Source organism: Sciurus carolinensis, chromosome 7 (genome assembly GCF_902686445.1).
Source record: "Sciurus carolinensis chromosome 7, mSciCar1.2, whole genome shotgun sequence".
Lineage (NCBI taxonomy): Eukaryota > Metazoa > Chordata > Mammalia > Rodentia > Sciuridae > Sciurus > Sciurus carolinensis.
This window is the reverse complement of record NC_062219.1, coordinates 8,538,967-8,557,316: the sequence shown is the minus strand read 5'-3', so window position 1 is coordinate 8,557,316 and position 18,350 is coordinate 8,538,967. Positions and strand designations below refer to the sequence as shown.

At 47.5% G+C, this 18,350-nt stretch overlaps 1 protein-coding gene across 1 annotated transcript in view; it reads left to right on the top strand.

Annotated features, from left to right (window-relative positions):
* The window catches only part of Fndc1 (fibronectin type III domain containing 1), an 89,131-nt gene that overhangs the window by 54,418 nt on the left and 16,363 nt on the right, over positions 1–18,350 (top strand). Inside the window, 9 exon segments of the mRNA XM_047559524.1 lie at positions 1–147; positions 149–2,150; positions 2,153–2,542; positions 3,650–3,750; positions 5,659–5,770; positions 6,682–7,152; positions 13,227–13,295; positions 14,597–14,740; positions 16,694–16,924. Of these exon segments, the coding sequence (XP_047415480.1) occupies positions 1–147; positions 149–2,150; positions 2,153–2,542; positions 3,650–3,750; positions 5,659–5,770; positions 6,682–7,152; positions 13,227–13,295; positions 14,597–14,740; positions 16,694–16,924 (3,667 nt within the window).

Genomic DNA, 18,350 nt, shown 5'->3' with positions numbered 1-18,350 from the left:
GGAAATTCAAGGAAACCAGAGCCTTCCTCACCTTCTCCCAAAGATCCAGGCAGAAATATCAAGGACCCTCTCCTCGACTTGAAGAATAAAATACTGGCCAATGGTGGGCTGCCCAGAAAACCCCAGCTTCGTCCTTGGAAGACGGAAAGAGTCAGATCGTCAGTCCACAGAGGTCCCTGATGAGGAAGAGCTGGATTCCCTGGAAAATCCGCCCAAGTTGCCCTCAGAGACCCAAGACCACAGGCGAACCCTGAGGCCACCAAGTAGATCTGGTCACTGGGTTCCAGGCAGGACTCCGGCCAGAGCACGAATACCAGTGCTGCCCAGAAAGGAAGGTGTGGATAAGCGTGGCCCCTCAGTGGTCACCCGCCCTCGCGCAGGGTCTGCCCCCTCTGCGGAGTCCTCTCTTGCCCACCACCAGGCCCCCAAGAGCCCCTCTCCTGACCCTGCTGGGGGACCCTCTGACAGCTCTATTGACAATGACTCAGTGGACCAGGATGAGGACAAGGAGGCTGCAGGCTCTCTCCACCCCAAGGCTGCAACATCCCAGCAGCTGCCTCCCAAGAACCCAGCCCAGGCTCGGCCAGCCCTGTCCCCCAGCCGCCAGGTGGCCTCCAGCATCCTGAGGGACAGAAGCCCAGTACACAATGCTGCAAAACCAGTCTTCCCTGCACGGAGGACGCCCCATTCCGGGGCCATGGAGGAAGGTTCCAGAGCTTCAGCCCCTGCCTCCAGACTTTCCCCACCCTACAGAGGGTCATCTCGCCTACTGCCCACCCAACCACACCCGGGTCTCTCACTCTCCAGGGGCTGGAAGGACGGTCAGGAGTCCCCAGCCACCAATGACCATGCATCCTCACGGTCTACCCTGTCTTCCTCAGTCTCTTCTCCTCTCTCCTCTAGGACAGGGGTCTCTGAGGGAGTGGACACTTCTGATGACTGGGGAGATGGTGATGGGACCACAGGAAACACTGGGAGGCAGGCAGAGGCCACTGCCCCAACGCTGAGGGCCCGACCTGCCTCTGGACCCCTCAGTTTGCTCCGGAACAGGCCCTTTGCCTCCAATAGCAGGTCTTCAAACAGGTTGACCAGTGGCGGGGGACCACGGCTGCAGCCCTCCAGCTCCCCGCAGTCCACCCTGGCTTCCCGAGTCCCCTCCAGGGTTCATTCTCAGCCAGCTTCCCACTCTAGGTTTGGTTCAAGTATCCATGGAGATGGGGAGGATGAGAAGCCACTTCCAGCCTCTGTGGTCAATGATCACATGCTGCCCTCCTCCAGGCAGCCCATCTCCCGGGGCTGGGACTCTCTGAGAAGAGACCCCCAGAGAGGAGCCAGCCTGTACCGGAAGGAGCCCATCCCGGAGAACCCCAAATCTGCTGGAACAGATGCACATCCTCAGGGTAAATCCTCCTCACTGACCTCTAAGGCACAAGATGGTCAACAGAGCACGGATGTGGATGCAGAGGGTCATTCTCCCAAAACACAGCCAGCGTTCACCAGCCGCCAACTGTCCCCTGCTCGTCCCCCGGCAGTAAGGTCACAGCCCTACCCTGGGTCCAGTGTTCCTAGAAGGATGGCACCTGACTCGGCCTCCGAAAATCAGCCCCCTGCACCGGCCTCCCCATCCCAGCACCAGTCCCCCAGCCTCCAGAGCCAGGATGCAGACAGGTCACTTTCGCAGCCCAAGCTTGCCCTCACCCATGCAGGGCGACCGCGCCCCACGTCGCAGGACCCCTACACAGCCAGCTCCCGAGGGGTGCTCCGCACGGCTCCCCGGGGCCAGGGCCGGGATTCCCCGAGCAGCTACGAGGACAACAGCACAGAAGTCGAGGCCCCGGATGATCAGGTCCCGGCGCACACCGCCCGCACCAAGGATGCCACCCCGCCCCTGTCCAAGCATCGTCAGGTGGCGTCTTCCGCAGGGAAGGGCGACGACAGACCCCAGCGCGGCCACACAGGCTTCTCTCCGCGACCCGGGCGGCCGGGCAGCCCCCACTCCCGCGCCCGGGTCCCTGGCAGGGTCGGAGCCCAGGCCACACCTGGGAAGAAGGAGCCTCCTTCCAAGCGGCCCCTGACGTCCAAATCTCTGCAGTCGGTGTCAGCCGAGGAGGACGAGGACCAGGAGGACGCGGGGCTTCTAAAAGGAGGAAAGGGGATCCCCTGGCCCCCTCTGTTCCAAAGTGGCCTTATCCCGCCACCCCCAGGGGCAGCAAATATGCCGACGGGAGCCTTGCCAAAGACAGGACGGCCATCAAGCCGGCTCCTGGAGCAGGGAACCCTGCGCAGGAAGAGAACGCCACTCCCGGGAAGCGACCTCCTCTCGCACCTCCGGGGAGCGCCTCGCACCTCCCACCAGACACCCCGCTCGTGGCCCCGCCACCCCCAAGCCCCGTCCCGAGCACCCAGCCCTGGCCGCGGCACACCACACGCGCAACGCCCAGCTACTCCTCCACCACCCCGATGCTCTCCTTGCGCCAGCGCATGCAGCGCCGGTTCCGCATCCCTGGCTCGCGCCAGCCTGCAAGACCTCCTCTCGCACCAGGTAATTGGTTTTCAAAAACAGCCATTTAACCTTTTTTTTTTTTTTTTTTTTTAACGTAGTCAGTAGTTTTCATAGCGACTCCCGAGAGTGATTTACTGTGTTGCATTGTACTGAGCCTCTGCCATGTCCAAGCCCTGTGTTTAGAGGTTTGCACGTACAAACATCTTTTCGTCCTTTTGAGTCGGTTAGGTTTTGCATCGTTACCCCCTTTTTCATAAGAGGAAGCCAGGACTCAGGGATCAGAGTCAGACGTGCCACCATGTTGTCTGAATTGGAGTTACAGTCCCAGACACTAATTCCACGGCTCTCTGTCATTCCGTGATTCCACACTGCTTCTTGAATCCCTTAACAGATGCTCTTAATCTGTGAAAATGTGTCACAACCCTGATGCTCTTTTCAGTTCTCCTGCCGGCATATATTTAAGGAATCAACAGTAACAAATTAGATATGTAGGTAGGCTTGTCTTGTTCTTCTGCGTACAAAACTCCCAGCCATACTATGGGACAAATTCAAATGTCTAGCATATGAGGTGCCTGGATGTTGCAATTGGCGAATGAACCTCCTTAGAATGCATGTTAAAGACAATTGTCACACACAAGAGTCAGACCAATGTTTGCCTTGTACTTCGGTAGCATAGACTGGAATGTAGCTGGCTTTGAACTGGGGCCTAAGTGGACCCCAGAGCAGGATCTAAAGTACTACCATAAATTTGCATTCAGTTAAGTCTTGAACTCTCCTTGCATGTACTTGAGACTTCATCAAACTTTTCTGAGTGGATGTATTAGTATAATACATTAATCCGTGTAATACACTGTCATTTTAGCCAATGCAAAGACAGAATGATGCAGCACCTTTTTGTTCTCATTCCCCCAATATTGTCAGAAAACAGCGACTTCACTGCATTTTTGTAGATTTTATTTGTCATATAGGAGTCATGATATAAGACTATTTTTATCCAATATATAGAAGCTATTGGTTTAAAATTCTGTTTACTGTTCGTTTGAAATGATGTGTTACAACTTATAGTTTGGTGTGAAACCAATGGTACAGGAATGTTGAATATATTTTAAATTATTTAAAAAAATTTTTAATCTTTACACTGTGTAGGTTATAATGGCAGCCCAAAAGTAGAAGAGAAAGTACTTCCTGGTAATAATGGGAAACCGAATGGACAAAGAATTATCAATGGCCCTCAAGGAACAAAGTGGGTAGGGTAAACTTTACGCATTCCAGTTATTTTCATGCCGGTGGGAAGAGAAAAATGAACACTTTACCAATAAATCAAGTGGCATTTTTCTTTTCTAGTTTTAACCACTTATCCATGAGATGCTTGAATACAGTTTCTATCAATGCTCAGAAAAAGTTTTGGTTTTCCTGAGTAACTCGCTAGTTCCTCTTATGACTCATAGCTGAGGCCTGAGCCAGGTCTCCACTTGCTGTGATTGGTGGGAAGTCACACAAAAGTGTGTCCTGGCCACAGCCTGATGAGTGGCCTCTCCAGTGAGCTCACTTTCCTTGTTCTCTCACCTTTATTATTACTTTTAGCTTTTTGTTTGATTAAGTATTAGACGTATTTGTCTGTAAGTTGTCTCAAATCCTTTATAAAAGAAAGCAGGGTAAAAACAAAAATCTCTAACTCAAATAGATAATTTTTATCAGATCACTTTTTGAATCATAATTCAACTATTGTTGTTGGATTACAATTTAAAACATGCATTAATACTTTATGTATGTTTAAACGAAGTGACTTTTGAAAACCCCTGCCTGGGGTTAAGATAAATGTTTAGGGGATCTCTGGGTGTTGTGAGTAATGGATGGGATACTTTACACTGTTGATACATTGAAGACATTCTTTAAAAGAATCCAAAAAAAATAGTGGAATTCCCAGTCCAAACTTTTCATTTATGATGGTAGGGTTTAGGAAAGCAAACAATATTAAAGGACTTCAAGAAATTTTTAATCATAGTTGAACTGAAGATGCATTTTACCATTTCTTAAAGGAACAAACATTTAAATAGGAAGAATGCAAATTAAAGCAAAATGTCATTGCAAACAATTTTGAATTGAAACAATATGGAGTGGATTTCGAAAGTAGGACTTTTATAAACTAATCTTATTTTTATTACTAAAACAACACCCAACAAAGTGACCTGTTTATAGAACTTCCTTCATGGCATGATTGTGCAGAGCAGTGAATCTCAAATGTTAGCCAGTTCAGGATCCCTGAAGGCTCATCAGATACAGACCCAATGGGAGGACTGGGTGATTTGTGTATTTGACAAGTTGCCAGGTGATGGGGGTTGGGGAGGCTGCTACTCCATGACCACCATGGAGAAGAGCCAGTGAAGAGCATGACCTTGTTTCTTAAGAGAGATAATAATAATTTTCCAGGTTTTATAGTTCCTTAGGATATGACATACTGTATTAGGCAATTTTTTAAAATGGGTTTTCATTTAATAATCAAATTTGAATTTTAACATTAACAGTAAAATGGAAATGTAACATTTTTAAGCACTAGCAATACATGTTCATTGCAAGAAGTTAAAAAAATCAGAAATAGATGAAAAGAAAATAGCATCTCCCACCCTAACACTGTGGTCTCAAAGGTCACCACTGTTTGACAGTTTGGGGTATGTCCTTCCAGATTTTTTTTTTCTCTGAATTTTAAGTGTATATACAAAATATATTTTTGCTTTTATAAAATAATCAGTTCTGAAATCTGAGTGCACATCAGTGTTGGTCAATATATAAAGCATCCCTATGTCCCTTTTATTGGCTTCATATGGGCCATAATTTTACTCATTCCCCTCATGATGGATCCTTGGCTGTTTCCTAGTTTCCTTAGACACAGTGTACTAAATGGCAAAAATATTTGGAACATCTTTTGTGTGTTTGAGAAACTTAAACAATTTACATATTCTATGGGTAAGCAATTGTAAGATGAAATATGACTGTTCAGCACTTTTTCTCCCCAAACCTTGTGAATTATACTTACAAAAGAAATGTTTCCCACTCACATTACAGTTTCCTTCTGTGAAAACCTCACACATATGTACAAATGGATGGATGTATCTTGAAATGTCCTATACATTCTTTACTCTGTGTCGTGGGTTTAGGTCGTGGATCTTGACCGTGGGTTAGTGTTGAATGCAGAAGGGAGGTACCTTCAAGATTCACAGGGAAATCCTCTTCGGGTGAAACTGGGCGGAGATGGTCGCACCGTTGTTGGTAAGTGAAGGGTGGTTTTTAGCAACAGAAGCGTACTGAACTGGTCACAGAATGAGATTAGCTGCAGAAAGACCTCCCTTTCCCAGAATGGCTTCATCTTTAATGGCTGCTGTGGTCCAGTTACTTTTGGCCACTTGGGAAGAAGGTCCTCAAGAGGCAGAGCCCAGCATCTATCCTGACAGGCTTGGTCATTCTTCCTGCAGGCTCCACCCACTAGAAACGGGGCTCTCTCCCCTTCTCCCCACTCTGGCCATTTACAGCAGCCCACAGGCCAGACCCTGGTCACCACCTGTTTTTGTAAAGTCTGTGATTCAGTCTGTGTATGTTTTCAAATTATTAGGAAAAGAAACAAAAAAAAAAAAAAAAAAAAAAGAGAAGAACACGTGCTGACGTGTGACAATTACGTGAAATCCACATTTCAGGGTGTCCACACACAGAGCCTTGGAGCACAAAGACCTCCTTCATGGATCACCCAGATCGAGGTTGCCTCCTGTTGTTCTGTCTGTTACCTTTGCCCTACGAGGGCCGAGCTGCGCAGTTGTAGGAGAGGCCACGCGGCCTATGAAACGCAGAATGTTTACTCCCGGCCCTCAACAGAGTTTGCACCCTGGTCCTGAGCCACACTTTTCCTCCTTGGGAGTGGGAAGCAGGAAGAGAGTGAGCTCTTCCCCCACTGAGCTTCCTCAGGACGAGAGGCATACTGAGGGGAGACCCTTAGGTGCAGGGTCTGGGGCAGCATAAAAAGCCCAGGAGCCTCTGGAAAGCAGCCCCTCGGCCGAGGTCTTTTTAATTATTCCCTTGCCTTCTTCTGGCTGAAACAACACAGAGGCTCTGAGAAGAGGCTTCTGGGCTTTGCGTTTCCTCGGGATCATTTCAGATGGCTACGTAACTCTTGGTTGGTTCTATTTCAGATCTGGGCGGGACCCCCGTGGTCAGTCCTGACGGCCTCCCGCTCTTTGGGCAGGGGCGACATGGCAAACCCCTGGCCACTGCCCAGGACAAGCCCATTTTGAGTCTTGGTGGGAAGCCCCTGGTGGGCTTGGAGGTCATCAAAACAACCACCCGTCCTCCCACCGTGACCCCGCGGCCCACCACCACAACCACCACGGTGTCCACCACCACGACCCCACGGCCCACGACCGCTGCCACCCGGCGCACCACCACCACCCGCCGCACCACCACCACCCGCCCACGGACCACCGTCAGAACCACTGCACGGACCACCACCACCACTACCACCACCCCGGAACCCACCACTACCACCACCCCGGAACCCACCACCCCTGTCCCCACCTGTCCCCCCGGGACGCTGGAACAGCATGACGAGGACGGCAACCTGATAGTGGGCGCAGACGGGGTCCCGGAGTGCCGCCCTGAGGAAGGTAACCCGCTCTGTTGTAGTGGTGACCCTGCCCACCTAGCTGGTGTGCACATTCCAGGGCCCTCGGCCGCGGACAGGGTAAGTGCTGCGCATGGCAGGGCAGCGGTAGAGGTATCCGAGCCCCTGCATCTGGCTGACGGTGCGGTGGCACAGCCAGCCAATAAGAAATACCGCGGGGACGTCTCTACACGAGAAGCCGTTTGCCGTTTACCCAACATTGAGGCTTAACTGGCTGTCCCATGCTCCGTCCCTCAGGGGACACAACCCAGGTCAGAAATTTAGCTGAAACTTGGGGGATTATCAACTTGGATGAGTGCTTCTGGGTATTAGATTAGTGGTTGTTGTATTTTTAAAAAAATGGAAGAAAGAAAGGTTCTGTGATGAACCGTGAGATTTAAACAGGTTTGTATGTTTCTCACTGTGGGGCTGTTTAGATCACTGACCAGCCTCACTGTCAATCTCTGAGAGAAGTACTTCTCCAGAACATACCTGGCAGCTGATCACCCTGACCAGCGAGGCTTGGCACGGGCAGTGGGCTCTCCACCGGCAAGAATGCGCTGCTTTCCTGCTTTCCCACCTTGATCTGGGAATCCGACTGCCCTTGACATCTGTCTGTCTGTCTTCCTACTGGGAATGGCTGGTTCTCCCTGAGGATTGGGAAGCAGGACACATTTGTCCAGGTCCTGTGGAGCTGCCACAGCATCGTCCTTCCTGCTCGGGCTCCTGTTCCAGCTGCTTGACAAGAAGCCATCCTAGATTTGCATCAGGCGCAGCGGAGATGAATTCGTCTTCTTTCCCTCAGGTTGAGATGAGTTGCAGGGTTGGCTGTAAAGCTAATGGCCTTCCAGGCTTGTGCGAGGGAAGACCCTTCTTTCAGTAATCGCTTCCGTGCCTGCATCGCTGACCGTGAGAAGTCCAACTAGTGCAAGCACGAAGGCCGTACCCCAAACCAGAATTCTTTTCATGGAAAATTGCCAAATAAACAGGAAAACATGACATCTGAAAAATCCACACCAAAGAACAAGGAAATTATTACAGGAACCGCTTAGCTTTGACAGTGAGTGCTAATTTGGATTTACTTTTGAATTGCTAGTATTAGAATAGCATCTTTCTTCTGCATACATTAACATGCTTCTTTTTAAAAATAGGAATTAATTAATATAGATAATTACTCATTATTGGTTGGAAACAAAGAGTGATCATTTTTGGATTTGACTTTAATTACTGTATTGTTCTGCATTTTAATTTGTCCACTTTTCTTTAAGCCTTATAACACATTCTTTTCATTTACTTTTTATTTTTGGACCTAAATTTGGCATGAAAGTCAATATTTTTCTTGGCATTATATCTCTTCTTTGCAAATCTTGACATATATGTATAGGTTTTACTTTACTTATATCCAGTCTTCTGATTCTCTAGTTCAAGCCAAAGAATAATTTGCCTCTCAGCACCATTTTGAAAACAAGTAGAGATCAGTTCAAAGTCTTGGGAAAGAATTATATTTGGGAACTGCAATGTGTCATCCTCATCCAATATTTTGATGTACTCTAAGTTGTTATTTTGAAAATACTTCAGTGTGGCCTAGTCTTTTTCTTTATTTCTTCTATTTCACAACTTCATTAAACATTTTCTTCCTTGCATTAATTCTGATTGACAAAAAACTGTACATATTTGATCTGCACACTTGTGTGAGTCTGGGGATGAGAACGCACCCCTTAACCTGTCCCCACCGTCAAGGCCACGTGGTGCACCTCCCAGGCCAGGTGCTTCCGCCAGCCCCTTCATCCTTAGCCTTCTTTTCCTTTTGTCCTGTTCCCTCCATCGTTTCTTGGAGCTGCTCTCTTCTCCTCATCCCTACGCTGGCCCTACTGCCCAGCACTCGGCTTTGATTTCCCCTTGGCTCCTTGCATCAGCCTTCTCTCTTCCCACCAGGGTGACCCTCCACAGGCCTGTGTTGAATGTGCCCAGGAGCAGACACTGCGCTTGCCTGGAAATACACAGCCTGGTGCCTGTTTCATCATCGTCACAATGTGGCACTTCAGGGCTAATGAGGGAGGTGGGCAAAGGAAGTGCTGCCTCTTGTGGGTATTAGAGTTTAAAGAGGGCTTGAGATTGGGAAGCCACGGAGCATCAGATTGCTCTCTAAACCTGGGCACTGTCTGTAAAATGCATTTGCTGTTTCCTTGTTGAGCACCGTATAGTGGCCGCAGAGTGCAGAAGCACATTCTGTAAATGCTCTAATGACACTCAGGGCAGAGAGGGGCTCCCAGGAAGGGCTCCGATGTCTGACTTGGAACCATCCAGGGTCTCCCCACATGTAACCCACAGCACCACCTGGACTCTGTCCCTGCCCCCAGTGCTACCTGTGTGACAGAGTTTCTCTCATGCACCTTTTCTTGGTCATACTAAACATAGTTCTGTCCATGATGTGTGTTCACAAATGCTGGGACTCCGCGTGTGCACAACCAGGCCTGGCACTTTCCAGCCGAGGAGACTGAAATGATTGCTGTAGCGGGGACCACTTGGAATGCATGACAGTGATCAGTGATTAAGTATTGGCCATTCCAGGCCCCCTGCGCTTGCCCCGCGTCAGCCGACCCTCTGACATTCCATTCTGTGCACAGTCGTCACATATTGTTTGTAACCCTCCAGTTTTAAAAGCATTTTCAAATATCAAAGTCTTGGCTTCCTTGGTTAAGTCATGCCCCGCCTTCTCTCCTTTAAAACACTGCTTTCAAATTATCTTCTAGGAACACCCTTGGGCCACTTAGTCATTCCAGGAATTCAAGCAGGATTTATGTGCACTCCCTCATTTGTTATGGATGCCACACTTCCCTGTAGGCACAGATTCATTTTATATGTCTGTTTCCTGTGTATTATTGCATTTTCTCCTCTCTTTACACACACGTACGCGCGCACACACACGCACACACACACTGGTGTTTCGTTATGTATGTTTTTCTTGATCTGACTTCTCCACTGGATAATCAATTCTTTGTAGCCAAGATGTGGCTCTACTTCATCTCCAATCCTTGGGGGACTCAGCTATGCTTCTCGGGGCATCTAAATAAGAGCTTCTGATGCAGGTGTTTTCCACTGCCTAACTGGGAAGTAAGAGCCAGTGATCTCTGTTTTTCAGGTTCTGTTTCTCCATCTACAATAGAGCTGATGAAATTTCATGTATTTGGAAATGTTGTGAACCAGCTGAATATTCAAGAATTTGTCACACGACCCCACTGCATGTCACAGAAAACCATCAGTCAAGTAAAGCAGTTCCATTCTGCCATGGCTCACTCTCCCAAAAGAAAATACAGAGAGAGAGAGGGAGAGAGAGAGAGAGAGAGAGAGAGAGAGGGAGAAATCAAAATTTATTGAGCTGGACCCACCCTTCAATGTGAAAAATTTACCTTTTCTAAAATTCTACTGGGAACACTTTATTTTTTTTTCATATTTTTATAACATCTCTGGAGCTTAAGCCCTAATTTTTGGTGATATTGGCTCCCTTTTTTTCATGGCCATGGATAAACTACTGAAGAGAGTAAGCTACACCGCCTTGCTTGATGACTGGCAGCTACTTTTATATGAAGAAGTTCAAGCTTTTGCCATGGATGCTGAGTTGACTTTTAAACACCCAGTTTCACAAAGTTCCAAATGGTTCAGAATAGCATCCAGGTGGGGCCAAGCCAGATGCTCGACTTCTCTAAGAAAACTGAAAATGCACTTCATTACCTCTGGATGTTACTTTTACTTGGAGTCAAGATGAAGCTAATATAGAAAACTTTGTCTGAGTTTATTTGGTCTTTAAAAAAAAATTGACTCAGTAAGATGTTCATTTATGCCAGAGGCCTTAACTGTCACTCATCCCAAGAAAAGCTATCGGTTTCCAGGTAGAAGTGTCCTTTCTGTGACCTACTGCCTGCACTGAGTACTTCCTCATCTCAAGGAACCACCTTCAACACCGGGAATCCAAGAAGGAAATGATATGTATTTCCCTTTTCTCATTCACCCTGAGATGTGAAAATTGTACAACTTTATTTTTTTTGCCTGGCTAAATATAAAGACAAGAAATGAAATTGAACGTATAATCTGGAAAAGTAAATCTATATTCCTAAAAGTTAAATTGACAAGGGAAAGAAAATGGTAGACCAGGAACCAAAGGCAAGATAACCCCAAAAGTGAGGGAGTGTGAACATGAAAACCGATTTAAACTTTCCCAGAAGTAATTTGCCTGAGCATATTGACAATGGAACGAGCTAAGGAAAAGTTGTGTTTGTAGTTTTTCATGAAATGACCATCCTGCCCCCTAAGGTTGGATGATCTACAGCTTGAGACTTGCTAAGAGTCCCTGACTGGGTGGTCACCTCAAGGGTGTGCAGGTGCCGGGCTGCGGGGCCTCCTGGTGGCTGGGAGGCTTGCTGTAGTCTTCGGAAGGGCTGGACAGACAGCCCTGGCACCTCCCCGTCCTCACGGCTGGGGTTCATTTTAGTACCATAACGTTAAGGATGTTATTCCAGCTGGGCTTCGAGAAGGCAGACTCATTACACGGGAATATTTCTGAATACTGATGAATGATTTACTAACAACAAAATATTTCCAAATTGGTGCCTAAGACTTTCTGGGTGAAGGAAGTTGATGTTCTTTCTACTTAATTTCCCCCTTCATTATCACACTTTGGGATGGTGATTCATTAGAGCTCCTTAAGATTTATAAACGGAATGGTTAGTTCCGTGTTTCAAAAGCTGAGGAAGTTTCATGAAGCAGAAGGTATTCTTTGCAGTAAAGGGCTTGAAGCTCAAATTCTGTCATTTGCTAGCTGTGTGACTCTGGAGACTTGATGTCCTTGCCTGAGAAATGGGTATGATAAGCCTGAAGTCTCCCAATCAGGCGCTGTGAAGAGTAGCCCAAATGTAGGTACAGCAAAGTGTCTGAGAGTAGAAGGTGTCCAGCCCCATAGGTCCCTCCTCCTGCTGTCCCCAAACCCCTCTTCAGAGTGCTTCATATATAAGAGCTGTGGGCTTTGGGTCAAAAGGAGGGGAGGAATTCCTCTAAGCTTTTTAAGTTAGACAATCTTCTGCCTCAAGTTTTCATCAAGCGCAGAGAGATGATCTCCTTTTCGTAGCTGCCATCTACACCTCCTAAGAGAAATATAACGGCTCCCATCCCACCTGCTGAAAAAGAAAGACTTCTGCTTGAACTAGCCAGATAATGGAGACAAAAAGGTTGTTTCGTGTTTGTTTTTACTTATATCACTTCTTTTCTTGATCATGAGTTCCTCATTCTCATGACATCAGTTTAACCATTATAGGAACTTTAGTAATTGTTCTCATAATTAGGCTTCCTGGAAGACATTAAAAAATCTCACCTAAAATTCTGTAAATTGCCTCAGAAGTCTAATTCTGTAGTCATTTCTGCAGTTAGTGCAACCCAAGTTGTCTAAACAGAAATCTGCAGTCATTGGCATATCATTTGCAAAGTTCATGTTAAGGAGTCTAATTAATGCAAATTGATCTGCTAAGTTGGTGACAGGCTGGGAGGTTAGAAGAGCAGAGAGCACAGGGAACCTGATTGGTGCCAAATTAGAGACCAGGAGAACCCTGCTTCTAGAATATTCCAAAGGCAAGATTCCAGGGGTGGAGAAAAGAAAGGTGGATAAAGAGGGTTCACAGGTCACCTTCCCCACAGTCTGAGTCTGCTGGTCTCAGAGCACCTGTGTGCAGTCTTGGGCACGTTGCTGGGGCCTCCCCTCAGCATCCTGGAAACCATGGCAGGGGCACTGAGGTGGTGGGGAGGACGCAGAGAGAGCTCTGCACCTCTGGGAAGGAAGAGCGAGGGGTGCGCTCCTGATCAGGTGGACATTTGGATTGCCCTTTTCTGAGCCCAGGGGAGAGAAGGCCGGGTTCTAGTTGGGTGTTCTGATAGTCTTCCTCCTGGAAAAGCTGAGAAGACCTGGTATTGGTGGCTTGTTTCCAGCACCTGCTAGGAGTGAATGAATTACTATGACCTGGGGCCCAATTCTGAGTGAGCAGTGAGAAGACCCATGAGCAGCTGCTGACCTGTCCTTCTCTCCCTCACTAGATGAATTCTCAGGCTTGGATGCCGACGTAGAAATGCCCACAGAAGAGGCCTATGCCATATACGATGAAGGTAAGCGCAGGATGCTTTCTTTCCCCACCCTGTGATCTGATTTCAGTGACCAAGTTATGATCTTGATGGCAGTTTCCTCCAGGACCAGCCCTGGGAAGGTGGGTGCAACCCCCACCCTTTCCAAAGTGATTCCTAATGCGTATTTGATCTAAAGAAAAGCGACATGCTTGATATGCAGATGCCACTACCAAATAAGTCCTCTGAGCTTTCTATTCTCTGCCCTCAAATTCTCTTTCCCCTTAAGAAATTCTGGAGCTGCTATGCCCGGGCTTCCCGCCACCTCCTTTTGTAAAACCACGTGCTTTGACCGGCGTCCGGCCTTCTCTTTTGGCCTTTCTCTTTCTCATGCTTTCCTTCCCTCTCCTTTTCAATCACATGAAGAACATCTTGCTGTGTAAGTGTTGATTTCTTATAGAATCTTTGCAGGTGAAGGTAAGAGTGAGAATGCCGGATGCCATGGACAGCATCTGGACAGTATCTCAGTAAATCACAACGAACGCCGAGATCCATCTTGGGCTTCTGGACTTGTCTTCTGTGTTCAGGAAGTTGCCTCTGCAGTTGAGGAGTCCATGTGGGGCGCTGGGTCTCACCTTCTTGCCATCACCCATTGCCCCCGTGGTCCTCACCCACCACTGTGTGTGACTAATGTCACCTTTGATGCTTCATTTATTCATAATGAAGTTTAATGTAGCAACTAAATCCCATTACAATTTTCAAATGAACCAAAAAATAACTTAAAACCAGTGGCCGTAAGGAAGACTTCTTAGCACCTTTGAAAGTTCTCAGCATTCTTACTGACTGAATGTGGGAGAAGGGTTTTATTTTCTCCTTCTTTTAAATATTAAAAGATGAGTGGTCTGAATGGTATTAGTCTCACCCTCCTCCCTAGAAAAAAAGCCCATCTACAGAAGCCATATTTTTAAAAATTTCATGTTTATCTTCTGATACTATATTTTATGACTCTGACAGGAGAAAAGATGGAGGCAGGTGACAGCCGTGGGCCAGCGCAGGAGCACGTCAAGCTGGGTGATCCAGGGGCCTCTCCAGCTCTGATTCTAAAACCTCAATTCCATGACCTGTGTACTTATTTATATTTCTTCTTCTCTTTTTTATTTGAAGATGCTTTCCTGAGGGAATCGAAGTGGGGAGAGAGAGTTTTTTAATGGAAACAAATCGTGTCTAGGCATAGCGACTGTTTTAGATTGTGCATGTGAGCATGTGCACGGACAGAGTCTGCTGTTGGCTGGGAACAGCGCCCCTTTCTGGCAGTGCCCAATTACAAAGCCTTCAAATCCTTTCAGAGTATGAGATTGAGACCACGAGGCCGCCGACCACCACCCTGCCTTCGACCACTGCTGCCACACCAAAGGTCATCCCAGAGGAAGGCCCCATCAGCTCCTTTCCTGTGGAAGAATTTGATCTGTCCGGACAGAAACGGTTTGTTGGTATGGATAACTTCCTTAAGCAGAGAAGCACGGTTTTAACTCTTGCCCTTTGGGGAGGAGTGGGACTAATCTCAAGGCCTTGCCAAGTCAGTGCGTTTTGAGAAGTTTTCCCAAAGTGAAGTTTCCACTGGGGTCTTTTAGGGAGTGGGTCCTGTTTACACGACCAAGGTTACATGCATGTGAATTTTCTTTCTGCAAAAGTCGGAAGAGGAGAAGTTGTGGGGGAACAGTTGGGAGTCCAACAAAGGAGGGTTTAGGGGACCTCCCTGTGTAGACCAAGAGGGAGCAGCACTTACAAGTCACCAGGACCAGGGAGCATCACATTTATGGTAACCAGTGTTCCCAAGACAAGATTTCCCACTAGGCCTTGTCTGCACCTTGTTCGTTTGTTAAATTCTTCCTAAAAGGCAGCAGCTCACTGAATGCAGCCTCTGGCTAGATAATATCACAGAACCAAAGCTGTTTTTCTTCAGTTACTTCCTATAATTTTCACTAGCCCTGAGGATTTGGGATCTAGAAATTCATTTTTTCTGTTTTTTTCTCAGTAATCAAAACAATTTCAGGAGGAAATCCTATGTTGCTAAACAGTCTGATTCTCCTCCAAGTCTTCTTTTCCCATGCCCTTAATGAACTTCGCTGATGAGACACTTGGATTAATATGTTACTAAGTGGAGACAAGCAACAGCTTAAATTAATATCACACTTTCCTGTTTCCAAAACAAATGCTCTGCCCTGAGCAGAGAACACGTCTTGCCAGCCAAGATGTAGTGGCTGGGTGTCTAAGCCACGTGTCCTGGAAGAGCGAGGACAGCCATCTGAGGTGGTAGTCCTGAGGCCGAGGCCAGTGCCAACCGAGTTCACCGAGTGCCCACTTGCCCACAGTTGCATGGCAAAAGGAGAAGTGCGTTCAGGGCTGGTATCAGCTCTCCCACAGAGCTCTTCTAGAGACTGAAAGGCTTACTATTGTCCGGCTGTTTTCTTACGTCTGTGACTCTCTAAGGCTTAGTAGCCTACTCCCTGCAACTTCCTGATGAGATCCACAGACAAGCCTGGAAGGCCTAATTTTATACTAGTTGCTGGAAAATGGAGGAACTAGAAACTGCATTCAGTCCTAACAGGCCCTGAAAACGAGAACCTAGCACTAAGATGCAGTGGGCTCTTTAGAAAGTCCTAGACTTTGTTCCTGGAGAACACTTGAGAGCCCTGCGTGTGTAAAGCCCCAACTTGAATTCCTTGATGTTTCTAACTTCCTGAAGAGTTTGGGTATGATAGGAAGGACCTGTGACTGGAGGCTGGGTCTCCCGTTTGGCCCTTACTTGTGGGCTACTGTCTGCACTGGTGGGCCCTGCTGCACCGGCAGGCCTTCCCTGTTCCCGGGCCCATGGTCTCAGCACAGGAAGAGCTCAGCGTGTCCATACGTGGGCATCTCTGTTGTGGCATTGTGGGGAGCCGTTTGGGCCTGGCCTGGTGGTTTTTAAAGCTCTAAAGGAGCAGAGACTCCAGGCTGTGGTCTTGACCAGTGGTTATGTGCTGTTTTCTGGCCCCAAGATAGTGGAGGGAATGAACTGTGATGAGAGAATGCTGGTTAACTGTAGGGGGGGGCCTGACTCACGCTTTCCCAAGTGTTTGGGCATAAAAATGGCAGAATGCCCCAGGCTTGTATTACATTGGATTATAGTGTGGGGATCTTTCAAAATCATTTTGAGGTCATCATCATGGATGCGGATGGGGCCACAGAACCTTTTGCACCCCCCAGACCTACAACTGTAAACATATGGATTCACTAAAGAGAGTGAGGGATGTGCTTTTGCGTTTGGCTTCAGGACCGAGGGCCTGGAAGCCTCCGTCTGGCAGGGAGAGACTGAGTCGGGTCTGACACCACGGAGCTGACACGGTTTCTGCCTCCAGAAAAAGCCTTCAGCAGCCCCACTGCGTGTCTCTGCTCTTTTCCAGCTCCTTACGTGACGTACCTGAATAAAGATCCGTCGGCCCCGTGCTCGCTGACTGACGCTCTGGATCATTTCCAAGTGGAGAGCCTGGATGAGATCATTCCAAATGACTTGAGGAAGAATGACCTACCTCCTCAGCATGCACCCCGCAACATCACTGTGGTCGCCATGGAAGGCTGCCACTCTTTTGTCATTGTGGACTGGGACAAAGCCACGCCAGGAGATGTGGTAACAGGTGTGTCCTAGGCAGATGCTTGGGGGTCCACTGATTTATAGGTGGGACATATAGACAGGAAGGGGTGCACAGAGGAGTGGACAGATGCACAGATAGCTGGTTTGGATGGAGAATACAGGCATTTTCTTTCAAAGAAATGGAGGCCATGAAGGAAATCTCATGGAGTGATGCACAGGGCACTGGGTGGAAGTCAGAAGTTCTGAATCTTAGTTCTAGATTGGTATACCTGACCTTGAGCTAACTGCTTTATCTCCTTGGGCCTTGGTTTCCTCACATACAAAGCATTATGTCTCTAACACTCTGTAATCTTGCAAATGGCCAGCAAGCCACTTGTGAGACCACATCTTCCACACGGATGATGAAGACACTTCTACTAAATTGCAGCTATGCCTCTTACCCTCTTTCCATGCCTTCTGGCTGCTTCCAAATCAGTTGGGTTGATTCCCAGTTCCTTCTGTGGGTAGGTTCTGAAGGCCTTTGAGATGTTCATGAGTTCTGCCAAGAATACGCTTGAGGATACATCTTTTGAAATTAGTTCTTACAAATATAGAATTGTTATTTTCTTTAAATATTCTCCTCCTTTGCAAATGACTCCTTCTAGGCCTGTGAGCCCAGAAGAGGAAGGCACAGGTATGCTGCTGTGTCTGCGTCTTGGTCTGGTGCCAGAAGTTGAAGTTTGACATCTGTCACTATTAGGCTAGTGTCTTTCATGAAATTCTAATTTCTAGTGCTTTTTCTGTATTTCATCAGTGTTATCTTTAAAATGAGAAAAAATGTCCAAGAATACCCAAAGAGCAATTTGTCTTATGGGGTTTGCACAAGAGCCCAAAAGCCAGAGTAAGGGACACAGGAGATCATGCTCCTGGATATTCTGCCAGGTGTAGCTGAAGGGTTGAGGGGTGAGGGGAGGGTGCGAGGTTAAGGAGTTTGAGTCTTTGGTGTAACTCAAAGTGCTGCTCACCCAGCGTGTGCTGAGCCCGTTTTCTGTGAAGTGTAACCTTTTCCTAGCAGAAAGCAGATAGATCAATGGAAGGAAGAAACTTATAATCAAACAGCCATATTCAATTCTTTTATTAATTGAATATGGCTTTATGAATGACAATTTTGAAAAGCAAGCAAGTAAACATACAGAAAAGGTTCATGAAAATCTTATTTTAAGTAATTTAGCTTTTGATCCCTTGCGAAACGACCATCACTTAACGTAAACACCAGTGTGCTCTGAACCACTTGTTTCTGAGAGTCATCGGCTGCAGGATGAGACACTGGCCACATCAAAGGTGCCTCAAGGGCTCTTGTGGTGAAGAAAGAGGCCTCAGGGAATTTGCAGCAAATTCTCTGGGACTTGATGCAGACTGGATTCCTGACTTGTCCCATAGGGACCTGGCCGCTGTGCCCAACCTCCTGTTGCCTTTGGCAGAAGTCACCA